Source organism: Geospiza fortis, unplaced genomic scaffold (genome assembly GCF_000277835.1).
Source record: "Geospiza fortis unplaced genomic scaffold, GeoFor_1.0 scaffold188, whole genome shotgun sequence".
Taxonomy (NCBI): Eukaryota; Metazoa; Chordata; class Aves; order Passeriformes; family Thraupidae; genus Geospiza; species Geospiza fortis.
The window spans coordinates 2,954,223-2,968,395 of record NW_005054337.1 but is presented as its reverse complement, the minus strand read 5'-3'; the positions used below and the strand labels follow the sequence as shown (position 1 = coordinate 2,968,395).

The following is a 14,173-nucleotide window of genomic DNA, read 5'->3' as shown; positions in this document are numbered from 1 at the left end:
CAGGAATAATTTTTCAGCAATTTGAATCCCAGCTCTCAATTTAATTTCACTTGTGTGATCGCTGTGGTCATGCATTCTTCTGTTGTTGGCTCAGGTTTATCCTCTGTTGGTTAATTATTTTATGATAAGTACACACAAGTGATAAATACTGATGACCTCCTGTGTTGGGCTGGGTAATTTTAAATGCTCTCTTTGCCCACTTTCTCATCTGCTCATCTCCTGTTCAACCCAACTCGTGTTTCTCACAGACCTCAGTGGGCAGCAGCTGTTTTCCTTGTTGATCTGGTGCATCACTGGCTTGTCAGTCAGATTTTCAAGCACTCATACATCAGTTGGATACATGCAATAATTGGCTGTCCTTTTTCTAGCCTAGGTAGCTTTGTTCTATCAAACATTAACACTTCCTTTGGTTTAGGGTAACTTTTGAGTGCTGCTTTGCCTTCCATTGAGTGAGTCTGTCCTCTGACAGATGTGTTTCTGTCTGTCTTGGGAAGTTGTTCAGCTCTTTCCCCAATGAGCAGGATGTAACAGCTCCTTGATTTCTCTCCGTTAGAATGAAGTTTTTTCATATGTCTCACCTGACAAGGCAGGCAAAACTCTGCATTTAAGGACAGACCTTTCTGTTTGGTTCCCCATTAGAATGGGACAGTCTGGTTTTGTTTTAAATTGAGTGATCTTGGTTTTGGTTTTTCCTGTGAATCAAAGTATATACGGATTATCTTGGCAAGACTGGATTCCATTGAATAGATGTTCTTAAGACTGTCCAAAGATTTCTTACAAATTACCCCATATCTTATTATCTTTGGTGGCAAGTCTGAAAAATGATCCACCTTCTTTTGAAGGTTCTGTGGCTGGATCAAAGGCTTCATTAAGACTTCTGACTCATTTAAATAAACCGTCTCTTCCCTTTCAAGCTAATGTTTGCCGTGCTGAGGTTCATTTAACTAGTCATGTCTTGCTTTATGACATCCCTGTTTCTGAAGTGTTGCAGGTTACCTGCTTGGAGATTAGTTCATGCTTTGGTGTTGCTGCTGTCACATCTTGGAGTTGTAGTTAAACAGAACTGTCCTGAAGCCTTTATTTTGATGAAAGAGTGGAAGGTTGAATAATGAGCAATTACTGTGTTGGTTGTAGGACCACAGGGAGCATATAATTAATGCAGAAAGATAACTTGAAATTCTTCTGTCCTTGTGTACCTTCACATCAGCACTTCATTTCTACTGGTAGAAATCCTCACCTGTATACTCAGTGTTAACCAGAGCATCTGAGGGTTGAAGTCTGTAATTTATTGTCAAATAGCACATTTATTTGTCTTTCCTACTTTCATTGTGAGAGGCACAAACACATATGAAGTGCACACTGCTCGTGTATCCTCAGGCTGGCATGTACAGAGATACATGGAAGGCAGAAATCAATCTTTTATTACTGTTTTGCATTTGAGTGTTTGGAATATGATTCCAACATTAAAGTCCAGCTGTGGTCATCCCCTAGAGGGCTTAATCATCAGAGCATCCATCTGGTGTAATTCTTTGAAGTAGAGATAGTTAAGGTGGGCAGATCTGGCATCCAAATGAGTTGTTTCTGTCTTCAGTTGCAGAGGAGAAGAAATCTTTAAAGCGAACTTTCCAGCAAATACAAGAGGAGGAAGATGATGATTACCCTGGGAGCTACTCACCCCCAGACCCCAGCGCTGGGCCACTGCTGGTATGTGGAATGGGTTGAGCCTGGGAGGAGCTCTGGAAGCCATAGCGCTACCTCCCCTGTGTCACAACCACCTCCCCTGTGTCACAGCCACAAGGTGGAGCTGACAACAAGTGAAATGGGTTTAGTGGAGATGCAGTTTGGGGTTGAGAAGTCCATGTAAAATGCAACAGATTCCTTTTCCCTACTGCAGTTATGTGTCACTTCTGAGCAATTCCCGGTAGTCTAACCCAAGGTCTGAGTAGTGCTGCCAGGAAAGAATCCCAAAGGACTGCTAGAAGAACAGGCCATATTTTAAATTCTTCTCAAAATCAATGTGTAGCTTCTAAAACCTAAAGCTGTGAACAGTTAATACACAATTTTCCTTCATAGGCTGTATCTTTCTGTAAGTTATAATACAGCATAGCATTTGTTGTATTTGTATGGAGCTGGTAGGAAAACGAGCACTGAAGACTTTAGAGGCTCCGTGTTACTGGTGTGGAAATATTTGGAATGAAATAAAAAATCATTGCGGCCGTTTGAGGCTACAGATTGAACATATGTTAACCCAGAGCCTATTTGAAGGGGATAAAAAATTACACCATCCATCTGGTAAACTGTAAACATTGAAAAATAAAAATAAATAACAGTTGTCAAGGAAATAAGTGAAAATTTTGTTGTTGTTTTTACCTCCAGATGCCTTGTAGCTTATAGTTTCTCTTGATTATAAACATCGTCACTGTTGGAAATCATTTGCAGTTTGCAAGGAAGTAGTAAATGTTAGGTAATGGACCTCTTTGTTTTTCAGATTAAGAAAATATTTATTTTAAATTTGTTAGTGTTTTCATTAGCTTTCAAACTATTGAACTGTAGTTTAAAAATCAGTGCTTGTGTTTATGGTCCTAGCGTTCTGTTTCAAAAACCTGCCCTACTTCAGAATTTTTTAAACAAAAAAGCAACACTTTGTTCTTCCTGTTCAGGGAGTTTCTCTGTTTAATTTTTTTTTGAGCCAGGAGGAAATACAATGTGTCAGGGATGGTCCTCCTAGAGCTCTCCTCATCCATGTCCTTTTAAAGTTTGGATGCATCTTGGGTGAATTAATTCAAACTGACACGTCTTTCCTCAGTGCACTAAAGCCAGCTGAGAGATGAGCTGAGGGCACACCGAGGAGCCCATTTGAGTTGCAGAAAGCTGTATGCTTGCAGGAAGCTGGGTGAGGACAGCCATGGCTTTGCAAAATCAGGAGATTGCAGAGTTTGATTTATGGGAGGAGCTTTTGTCATCATTGGAGTTTATAGTCAGTACCAAGTTACAGAATTCTAAACCTTGTCATGATGGAAATTTAGTATAGTTTTGTTTGGGCTGATGGAAATTTGGTGTTGGGTGTTTTTGCTCTGTCAGAATGCAGCTTTAGAACAGAACAAAAAGGTGCCTGTACACTCCAGGGAGGCAGAGAGTCTGTCAGGGATGTTTGGGTGGAAGATTCAGTTCCAGCTTGGGGCAGCACACAGGGCTGGTGGTTCTCTCAAACTGGTGTGGTCATGTCCTTCACAGCTATGTCTTAAATGATCACTTTTCTTAATTGGATTGAGAAGTTTCCCACTGCAGGGCCTTGAAAAGGATGGCCCTGCTGTAATTATGCAGGAGGAGCTAAACACCGGGATAGTGTAAACTCAATGAATACTCCTTGTGTTAGGTTTAAAAATTATTTGAAGAAAATATTCCTCAAATGGTACCTTTCAGAGGTGGGTGAGCTCCTCTGCAGTGACCACATCCCTGGGAAGTGGATGTGGTTAAGGTTACCTGGTTTTACTGTTGGCTCACTTGTAGACCGAGGATTTGATCAAAGCCCTACAAGACCTGGAAAATGCAGCATCAGGAGATGCAACAGTGCGGCAAAAAATTGCTTCCCTGCCTCAGGAAGTTCAAGATGTTTCATTACTGGAGAAAATTACAGGTATGAGACTGGAAGATGAATGAACATGGGTCTAAAGAATAACTTAGAAATCAAAGTGTGGGTTTTTTTTTTTAATAATCACAATGTATGGTGGAGTGAATTCCTGCTTTTGTGTCCTTGCTTTGTAGTTCTGGGGTAATTAACAGATAGCAATCCTATGACTAACACTGAAGATTAAACTTACATAGCTGCTTCCTTTTTTTGGCTTGGACTGAGGCTTTTGTACTTTGAGAACATCATCAGCATTTTGCAAGAATATAAAGGAAATCGAGCCAGAGTTCTCAAGTGGATGTGTTTGCTCTTAAACACCTCAGCTGTTAAGATATCTTGAAGTTTTATCAGTGTGATGAATATACACATAGTCCTTGATTGATATATTTTCAAGTTCTACCAGACTGCTGAGTACGCACATAGTCCTTGATTGCTATGGAAAAGGCAAATTGCTACCCCCGTTAATCTGTCAGTCTTTGTTTAAATTAACTGCTGCAATTGCATTTGAAAAGTAATTTTAATAGAAGCATTTAGAGGTTGAACTGATTTGACTCTTGTTCCTGGAGGTGGTTTTAATTTAGAACTCATTATGAATTATCACTTATTTGACCATTCATAATATATTCTTACAGTGCCCAACTGGACTGTGTGTAATTCTTAGATTTGTGTCAATACATTTGAAATCGCTCCTATATAACAGGAATTAACAAGTGCACACTGTGTTTAAATGTAGAAACCACCTGATTTGTTTACATGAAGGTACTTCTAACATTTTAATTAACCTGTTCATAGAGGCTTACTATTCATAGATTTATCTCCCTGCTTTCACTGACATCTCTAAGGATTAAATACAGTCAGTTATGTCAATGTCTAAAATACAGCCCACAAAGGGTGAATGTCCTATTTCCTGTTATCCTGTGATAACAGCCCTTATTCTCCTGTCAAGCCAGAAGTATATTTACGAACAAGATGTTATTGTGCCTGTGGCTCATGAATCGCAGCCCTTCTGTCAACAATTGGAAGTTTTAAACTTTGTCCTCTAAATCACCCAACGCTTTTGCACGCAGACAAAGAGGCTGCGGAGCGGCTCTCGAAGACGGTGGACGAGGCGTGCCTGCTGCTGGCCGAGTACAACGGGCGGCTGGCGGCCGAGCTGGAGGACCGGCGCCAGCTGGCACGGATGCTCATCGAGTACACCCAGAACCAGAAGGATGTGCTCACGGAGAAGGAGAAGAAACTGGAGGTGAGTGCCTGTTACTGGGGCTGGCAGAACAATTGGCTCACCAGACACTCACCCTGGACTCCAAATCTATGGGTTTCTCCCAAGGGAGATGATTCCGGGTGTTACCTTTACGTGATTCCCGGTCCTGCCTTTGCATGGTCCCAGCTCCTGCCTTTACATTTGATTCCGGGTCTTACCTTTACTTTTGATTCCGGGTCTTACCTTTACTTTTGGTTCTAGGTTATCTAGGCTCTAGTTGTCTTTACACTTGGAGTAAAACGGGTAAGAAAGCAGTGTCAGATCTGCAGAGTGCAAATCTGTCCTGGTGTTCAGTCTAGATGTTTCAATGCACCTGGAAAGCCCAGAGATCTATACTACTTAAAGAAAAATAGACTTGCCTAACACATAGCTTATTTTGTTATGACAAAATTTCAAAAAATTAACCTTTTTTAAAAAAGTAACCTCCCTTTGCCATAATTAGATGAGGTTTTTTTATACTGCTTGGGTTTTTTGTTATTTTCCTGATGGTTAGGTGTCCTTCATCTGCTTCCTGAGACCCTGCTTGTTTAGGGGAAGCAGTTTAAGCCAAATGTTCTGCTCTGCATCCTTTAACAGCCACTTACCCACAGCTTCTGTGGTGCAGTGTAAATGGGGCTGGTAGTGAAAGACAATGACTTGTGTTTCCTGTACAGCTCCTTTAAACAGGGAGGGCAGGACCCTAAAACAGCCTGGGGCTGAGCTGAGCCCCCTTGCTCAGGCTGTGCAGCCAGCTGTTTACAGCTGTTTATCCAAAATGTGCCTTCTCCATGGAAGTTCTTTCAGCAGCACGTTGTGGGACTGGCGAGGAGTTTAATTAATGGCTGTGGTTGTATGTCACTCTGCCATCTGCTAAACTGCCCCTTGGCGGCACATTAAGGGCTTCTCTGCACCGCGGTGCTGGTGATGAGCAGCTGCTGCAGGGTGGGATGGGAGGGGATGTGGAGGACAAGATCTCCTGGAAGGAGACTGAGCTGCAGCATTTGCAGTCTCTGTTTACTCTCATGGCAAACCTCCTCCTCTGACAGCTCGGCAACATTGTTCCCAGATAAAATTCATTTTGAATGTTTTCTTTGCCTGTGTTTATATTGGAGGTTCTCAATGCCTTGTGACTGAATTTCTTCAAGCATAGCATCAGTCTTATGACTGAGTCAGAAAAAACACTTTTATACATGGATACAGATGATGCCATGAAACCAAATGTTGTTTGGCAACTGATTTGTTTTCTGTGGAAGGCTTGGGTCAGGTTTTGAGGTTTTTTTCTTGCTTAAAGGACACCTATGTGTATGTAAAAAAATACATAAATGATACATACTGCTATAGGTAGCAAAATGCTGCACAATAATATTTTAAAAGGCTCAGAACAATTAATAATTTTGAGTCAGTTTGAGACTTTGAAACTGAGAAATCCATAATGACAACATGAAATTAAAATTTCTAATGCATTAGCTGAAATGTTGTGACAATCGTGGAGGGTTTTTGTTTGGAAAATATCCTTTTGCTAAAGAATGTTACTTGAAAATTGTAACTCTGGCAGAGGCAGAAACGTAACCCTGAAAATTAAGTGTTTTGCTGGTTGAGTTGCTTTGTTAATGATAGTAATCCTGCTGATGGCAATGGAACAGGCTGCTTGCACACTATTAGGTGTAAACGTAATTCTTCACTACATTAGAAAATAAAGAATGATCCTATTTAAATATTAGGATCTTATTAAGTATCTGTTTAGGTTGGCATCTTTGTCATTCTGCCAGACAAGAGGGCCTCAGTGCTGTAGCAGTCTAAACAGAGTTGCAGGAAATGCCACTCCAGCAGTGAACATGAGGCACGATTGATATTCGTGTCAGCTCTCAAACCTCAGTGAGGGATGTTGCCTGATTACAGCATTCCATTGTTCTGCCCTTGTAGAGGGTTAATAAACAGTGGAAGATGCTGGTTACAGATAAGACAGGCCAGATCTGCTTATCAGTTTTATTTGAGTCTTTGATGTTCTCACAGTATTGATAAGGCTGTATTTTTCTTTGTAGTGCTAATAAGCATTTTACTAGAAGGATCTGAAACTTGTAACAATTAAAAATGTATTTAAAAACCAAAACATTTACTCAGGCGAGGTCTGAAATGAGAAAACAACTTAAAACAATCTAATTTTACATATCTACGCATTGTAGGCTTTGCTCTCTTGAAGTGTCTTTCTCAGAATCTTTGGTACTTTGAGTTTTTCCTCTTGTGCTGAGGAAGTTTCCTCTAAGTTTCTTGACTTAGATGAGAGGGTGTGTTTAGATGGAAGATGGATTGTTTACTTCACCATCCTCATCTAGACAAGGCTGTTGGTTGGGGAGAGGGACTTCTGACATAAATAAAAGTCAGGACTATATTTTAAGAGATGGAAATACCTAATTTGGAAATTACTCTGGGTGGTTTTTTTGTATTTTATTTACTTGCAAAGTCTTTCACTGGGATAGCAATGAAAGTAGCTAATCTGTGAATTCTTGAAAAGCAGCTTTTATGGTCTAAAGAGCTGCAGTTGTTTACTAATCCTGTTAATGCTGTCCCTCATGAAACAGCAAATTATCAAAACATACAGAAACTCAGTATGTTTGTGTTTTGTGGGCTAATGCTCAGAATACTCTGCATGTCAAACCCCTGTGACACAGCTCTTGTCATCAGTTGCAGTAAGGCTGTTTAACTGAGGGGCACTGCTGAGGAACATGCTGAGGATTTGGAAAATAATTACACATCAGCATGGACACAGCTGGCATGAGTAAGGATTGAAGCAGTGAGGGCAAAGCAGCACTGGTGATTTGAAGGGAGGAAGCTGCAACAGAGCCTGAAGATCATAACATGGACAAACTCTGGTTTTAGGGTAGCAGTGGAAAAAATCCAAGTGTAATAATTAGGATTTCTTTATCCTGGGAGTGGTATTTTGACTGTAGTCTAAGAGCACTTAAGAAGGTAGATTTTCTTTAATTCTATCAGTCACTAAAATCAGCTGGCCCCAAGCTGATACTAAAGAGCCTATAACAAGGCATATATCTTCAAAGGTAAGTATTCCTCATGTTAACTTCCTGAAAGGTGTGGGGGATACTGTCGTTCAACAGCTGAACACTGAATTTCTTTTAAAATGGTGTTTCATCTTGCTCAGCAATTGTGGGCTTGATACTGCAGCTGCAGTTTGATCTTCCATGCCAGGGATAGATCAGAGGTGGCCTGGACATTCACAATAGCAGATGACAGGAAATAAAATCCACTTTCAGACAGGTGTAGAAGCAGGAGCTGTTGTTTCTATAAGAATGAGATGTGTCCTTGTATCTCACAGTAGTATTGAACTTCCAATGGAAGTTTCTTGATTTGTGTTATTTTTGGCCATTGCTGCACCATTACAATTACTGAGCACAATCAGCTGGGGATGTTTTTTGTCCTCGAGCACCTGAGCCTGCAGAACTTCAAGGAGAATTGTCTTTTGAAGTCAGAGCACTCTTCTGGAATGCATGGCAGGCAAAGAGAAAAAAAACAGGGAATTAGTTTGTGTAAAATGGAAATGCAGTGGGGAGAACATCCCATATTGGGGTACCAGGTAGCTGTAAAGTGAAGTCAGGTAAACAGATGAGACTGGAAGAACCAAGGAAATGTGCAAGGAAATGGCAAATTGCGTAGAAGCTTCATGGGAACCTGAAATAACTACTGTCAGTAGGAAACCTCGAGTGAGTGGAGGGAGGGTTTTTTTGATATGATGGAGAGAAGAGGCAGAAAAAATAGAAGATTGTGCAGTCAGAATTTTTGGTTTGATGTGCAGTCAGTGAGGGCAATTCTTCCACATACCTTCTGTGTCTGTGTTGGTGAAAGGTGATGTGAGGAGCAGTGCAACACAGGCAGTGTGGATGGAGCAGTGCATGTACTCAAATATGTGTGTGCTTACATGTCTGCAGCTATAAATCTAAAGAACATACTGTATTTAAGATCCAGTTTAGGGGAAATATTCTGATTCTTGGCTGCAGCTGAAAAATTGTCACTTAGAGTCCTGCTGAGAGCTCTGGGGGTTTTTAGATGTTTGTGAGTTTTAATATTCATGGCTTCAAGGCACCTTTAATAAGGTGTTAATGCCGTGCCCACACAAATTTGCAAACCCTCTTTGATAATGCATCTCTGAGGGATGAAGTGCATTCTCACTTGAGGTTTTCTGGACTGCCCAGCACTATACATTTTCTTGAAATACAATTTAGTTCAGTGGGTTAATAGGCAATTTATTGCTGTGCTGCTTCCACTGCCTGGGTCTCTGTAGTGTGTCACCATTGGCACGGCTTTGTGGCTGCTGCTTCCCTCAGACAGCAATTCTTGGGTTCTGTGGTATATTCATTTCAGTGGTTTAGACAGTGAAATAGGAAATTAAATTTTAGGGCTCCTGCCAGGAAACAAAATTGTCAGTATTTGACATGTGTGAAGTAGCAGGTGCAGCTGTGGGAATCAGCAGCAGAGTGGGGTCAGCTCTGCCCCCCTGGCAGGGAGATCCTGAGCTTGGAGCACCCAGACAGTGCCAGACCTGGGGCTGTAGGACCAAACTGGTGACTAATGGGGCAAGAAATGCTGGGCTGTGCACCAGTGACTGCGCCAGTCCTGCCAGCTGTGAGCCACTGGTGCCTCTGGGTGTGGGGAAGAGCTCAGGCTGCTCTGTGGGGATGTGAGCTCACAACTGCAGGGAATTTGGGTTTGTTGGGCCATGTATGGCTCGAGGCAACAGCTATGTTTCTTTGCACAATGGAGAGATACAGTTCCTTCATTTGGTAGGTGCTTGTAGATATTTATAATTACAGTCATGCTGCAAATAGAATAATATTAAAACAATAAAAACAATACAATATTAACATACAATGTTTTTATGCATTTTGCTGAAGTGAATGAGTGTTGACCACTCTCTTGCTTAGCTAGAAAAGTATTAAGATGTTTGGAGAGGTGAATGTTGGCTTGTGCTCTGGATGTTGATTTTTATGGTGAACATCAAATGTACCCCCTTCAGTGTTTATTTCTGGAAGGGTATTTGGCAAATGAAATTATGATTTGTGTCCCTCATGCAGTGGCAGCAGCCTGGGCTTTTTCTGAGAGCTTTTGAACATTGCAGAGGTTGAGGTATTCCCAGCAGTTGGAGAAATGCTGCTCCTCTGCTGCTGCCTCTTCTGTTGTCCTAAACAAAGAGGAGAGCAAGGAAACGAGTTCTGGTTTGAGAGCATGTAATTCTGCCAGGAGCAGAAACACCATCTCTGCTGATGTGTGATGAATGATGCCACAGAAGAAAGAAGCCTTGTCAAATTTAAAAGAGCAAGACTGAACAAATTTAAGGTTGAAAATGAACTGAAGACTCTGTAAGGAAATACATCATTCAAGCTCTGATTCCTGGACTGCATCTTTCAGATGAAACCTCAGATTTGCTGGTTTAGTGCTGCTGCAGAATGAGGAAACCTGGTTTCACCCTGGCATTTGGTTTCAGTTTGCTTTTGAGGAGGGTTCAATGAGCTTGTGGGATGGCAGAAGTTTTCCTTTATCTTCTTTTTCTAGTGAATATGTTTTAAAAGTACTTTGCATAGGTTAAGTGGCAAGGAGCAGAAGGTAAGGAATACCTAATCAGCCTTCTGCAGTACTGTGGTATATTTAATGTTTTTAAAGAGAGGTTTTACTTGGACATATAATCACATGGCTGTGAAACTTCTCACTTCACTACATACTCTCCAAATGCCTGCTGAGCCTCTGATGCATTTTTCCTGTGGCTTGTTTGTGGTTTTCTGCTTTCCTGCAGCTGGCTCAAGCTGCATCATATCAAAACTGCGCCTGACCGGCTGCTCTTCATATTCACTTTCCAAATTCTCATTAATGCTTAGCTAGATGTTTTTTCAGCAGATACAATTGCTGTGATGACTTACAGCATGTTCCTGCTCGACCCTGCACAGGAGAGGACGTGTACACACGTCCAGTACACGCTCTGAGCCAAAATAAGCTGAAATCTCTGCTGTGGAACGTGACAAGGTGAACCAGGCCACACAGCAGTGCTCAGGATGAATTTCCTGTCATGTTGATTACAGCCAGTTCTATAATGTTCAAGCACGGCTGCTTTGGAATGAAACACTGTGTCAGCTTCATTCAGCAGTGGCTAATTCTGATTTTGCATTTATTTCAAGGACTGAGTATCTAATTCTCTTGGCCACTGAGGATGTAGAACGCCATGCACTGAAAGGAAACGTTGATTAGCAAAAGCATCCGTGTGGCACAGAGCCAGTTTCTTCCTCTATCATCCTGAAACTCCTGCTTACAGCAGAGGTCTCATTTTGTCTAAAAAAAGCAAATAGCATCCAAATACTATTAATCTTAATATAAACCTACTGAGCAGTGAGACAATCAGCTCAACACAGAGTACAAACGAAGGCCTCGGAAAGCAGCAGCTTTTAAACTGGAATTTGTGTTGTTCAGTTTCATGGAATGGAAGGACCTTGTGGAAAAATCTACAAGGTGCAGTTTCCAGGCATGTCATGGGCTACACGAAAAACATGGTTGCCTGTAAAAACTGCTTCCAGAGTCCTGTGTTGCAGAATATGGCCAGAACTTGTGGAAAAAGCAAAGCCCTCAATCTGGAAGGGGTTTCAGTGTCTCTGCTGCTGTGTATTCTTGAGGGAAGCAGCCAGCATTCCCTGTCCCAGTTCTGGCTCGTGGTCTCTCCACTGCTTGACAGCTCTGCCAGGAATCAGCACAGCATCTCAGGCCCAGAGGGATGGAGAGGGTTAAGCATGGAACAGACAGTTTCCTGCCATGCTCTGTGATGTGTATCCAATCTGTGCAGTAAGTATTCATCTATTCTAGGAAATCTTGGTTTCTGGATTACTCCCTTAGTTTCCATTCCTGAATTTATTGATGTTTTTCTGAGCCAGTTTTGGTTTGGGGGCTGTTGCTGCCTCTTCCTGGTGAGAATTTTTTCTATCTTATTTTTTCAGTTTGGTTTTTTAGCAGGTAGGATTTAGGCCTTTGGTGTTGACTAGGTAAGGCTTGCATTTACTTAGTAGTAAGTTGGAATTACTTAGAATTGAAAGGAATATGGTTCTCAAGGTGACTTGATGTTTATTTTTTGTCATCATGTGCATACAAAAGTCTCTCTTCAAATTGGGAGGATGTTTCTGATAGCTCAGTGTTCCATGTAGCCCTCAATGTAGAGTATCCCTGAAAATAAGGACATGCTAAGAGCAATATTTTCCTAAACACTTGAAGCTGTTAACTGTGAATTTGGAAGCAGGTTGGTGCTGTTAATATGCAGAAGAATTGCTCCTAAGTCTGTGTGTTTGCCAGCAGCAGTGTGGTTTGGACACATCTTGGTGGTTCTTAATTTGTCAATATGTTTTATAAGAACTGGGCTGTCAGGCAAGGAAGGCATTGGCAAGATTCTCCATCCCCTAAGTAGCTGTCTTGGGAGAGGAATGTTATTTGCATCTAATATAACTCTAATGGTCACGCAAATCATCTTCAGCTCAAAAGCCATCGCATTCCAGTCCTGACTGTCCATGAGAAGTGATGGATCCTTGTCAGTTTTGCCCTGAAAATGGCAGGACATTAGTCTTTCTGTGGAGGTTGTACCTGGTTTTACGTAATTGTTTTTTCTGGATCTGTAATTGGATCCATAAATCCATAATTGTTTTGTGTGGATCTTGGCGATTCAAGCCATATTTGAGGTATTTTCTTGGCTTATGCCTGGAATTTGCAGCTTCTTTTCATCTTCACTGCCCATTTATCAGACCTGGAGGACTTGCCAGCTGCCTTGCCCTTCTTATTTTTTGTTCCTATCTTTAGTGGGAATTACTATAGAAGAAAGAAAACCTGCTGATACTCACTCTTGGCAGTTTGGCATTCTTGAGGAGGAAGTGCTGCTCATTCTTTCCTGGCTTGATATCCATCACTCCCTGACAGTGGTGTGAATTATGGATTTTAAAATATTTTTAAGACGGTCTTCTGTGGATCTCCAAGTCCAGCCTCTTCCACCTTCTCTGCGCCAGCATTTGGAGCTCAGTAGATGTTCCTGCCATCTGTGCTGTGTGTGCAGGAGCTGGGGTGCTGCTGTCTCCATCTCCAGCACTGGGGGTGTGCCAGCCCTGAGCTGAGCACTCTGGGCACTCTCTCCCTATCCCCAGGGTTGGCTCCCACGTTCTTTTGGAGAAGAATCCCAAGTGTTGGAATGCTCCATGGCATCCCTCTTTATCTGCTGCTGCTCTCTATTAATGCCAAGGAATCTGGGGGGTTTGTTTTTGTTCTCTGTCGAGTTTCTCGACTTGTTTCTCTTTAAGAATTCCCAAGAGTGTGGTTAGGGCTGTGGGTACATTCTTTTTTCCTGATTCTCTGTCTTTCATTAAAGCAAGACAAATCCTCACAAAATTAATGTGTGCATCTTGAGGTGTTTTTTTTTGTTGCAGTTCTCTAGGCGTGAGAACAGCACCCTGCAGTTCATGGAGCTGGGACGGCTTTGTTTGGACTTGATTATTTCACTGTATATCCTGTGTATGTTAACAGAAGTGTTTGGTTATATTAGCTCACTGAGCCTCATAAAGGATTTAAATTTGAAATAGGTTGTTAAAAGACATTCCTGTTTGGTGCTGGAAGGAAATTTATGGGATGCACTTACACTGCCATTGCAGGGGTATCGGGAGTTGTTGCGATTGACGGCTGCTCTCACTGTTCTAATTCAAAATAATGAAACACAGAGAGTGTAAACTCCTTGCTTGTAACCCCACAGGAACTGCTGTGCTTTGATGTTTGGAGAAGGTGAAGAGAATTTCCATCACTGAGAAGGTTAGAAAGTCTGGATTAAAGTTGTAAACTCTTCAGAAAGATGTTTTGATTAAACATGTGCCTAGTTTCATTTGATCTTCAGAGATATAAACTTCTGTTCTCTTTGCCAAGTAATTAAGAAATGAAAAGTAAATTGATATTCTAGTTGGCTGTGTGGCAGTCTGTTCTGTGTATTTTTTTTTCTCAAGCTCATTGTTTCCTGCATTCTGGAGGTGCCATGAAAAGTAGGCCACATGTAGTTGAGTAAAGACTGGCACATTCAAAACAAAATTATGTGCTATTGGAGTTTTATTCCTTCAATTGCTGTCTTCTCTGACTGTTTCGTGAATGTATAGAATCACAAAACTCTGAAAATTGCATAAACACTCTTTAATTAAAATCTTCTGTATTGGATAATTTGGATGAGTGCTGGGCTGCTCATAAGTGGCTTCTCACCAGAACTGGCCAAAGTACAGTTCTTTCTTTCTTCCATTTTCAGG

At 41.5% G+C, this 14,173-nt stretch overlaps 1 protein-coding gene across 1 annotated transcript in view; it reads left to right on the top strand.

Moving 5' to 3' along the window:
- RPRD1B (regulation of nuclear pre-mRNA domain containing 1B) overlaps nucleotides 1-13,694 on the top strand; it is a 19,632-nt gene extending 5,938 nt beyond the window's left edge. Inside the window, exons 4-7 of the mRNA XM_031058066.1 lie at nucleotides 1,592-1,704; nucleotides 3,511-3,637; nucleotides 4,696-4,871; nucleotides 13,639-13,694. Coding sequence (XP_030913926.1) covers nucleotides 1,592-1,704; nucleotides 3,511-3,637; nucleotides 4,696-4,871; nucleotides 13,639-13,671 — 449 coding nt within the window. The 3' untranslated portion in view covers nucleotides 13,672-13,694. The remainder of the gene's footprint in view (nucleotides 1-1,591; nucleotides 1,705-3,510; nucleotides 3,638-4,695; nucleotides 4,872-13,638) is intronic.
- Nucleotides 13,695-14,173: the final 479 nt, after the last annotated feature.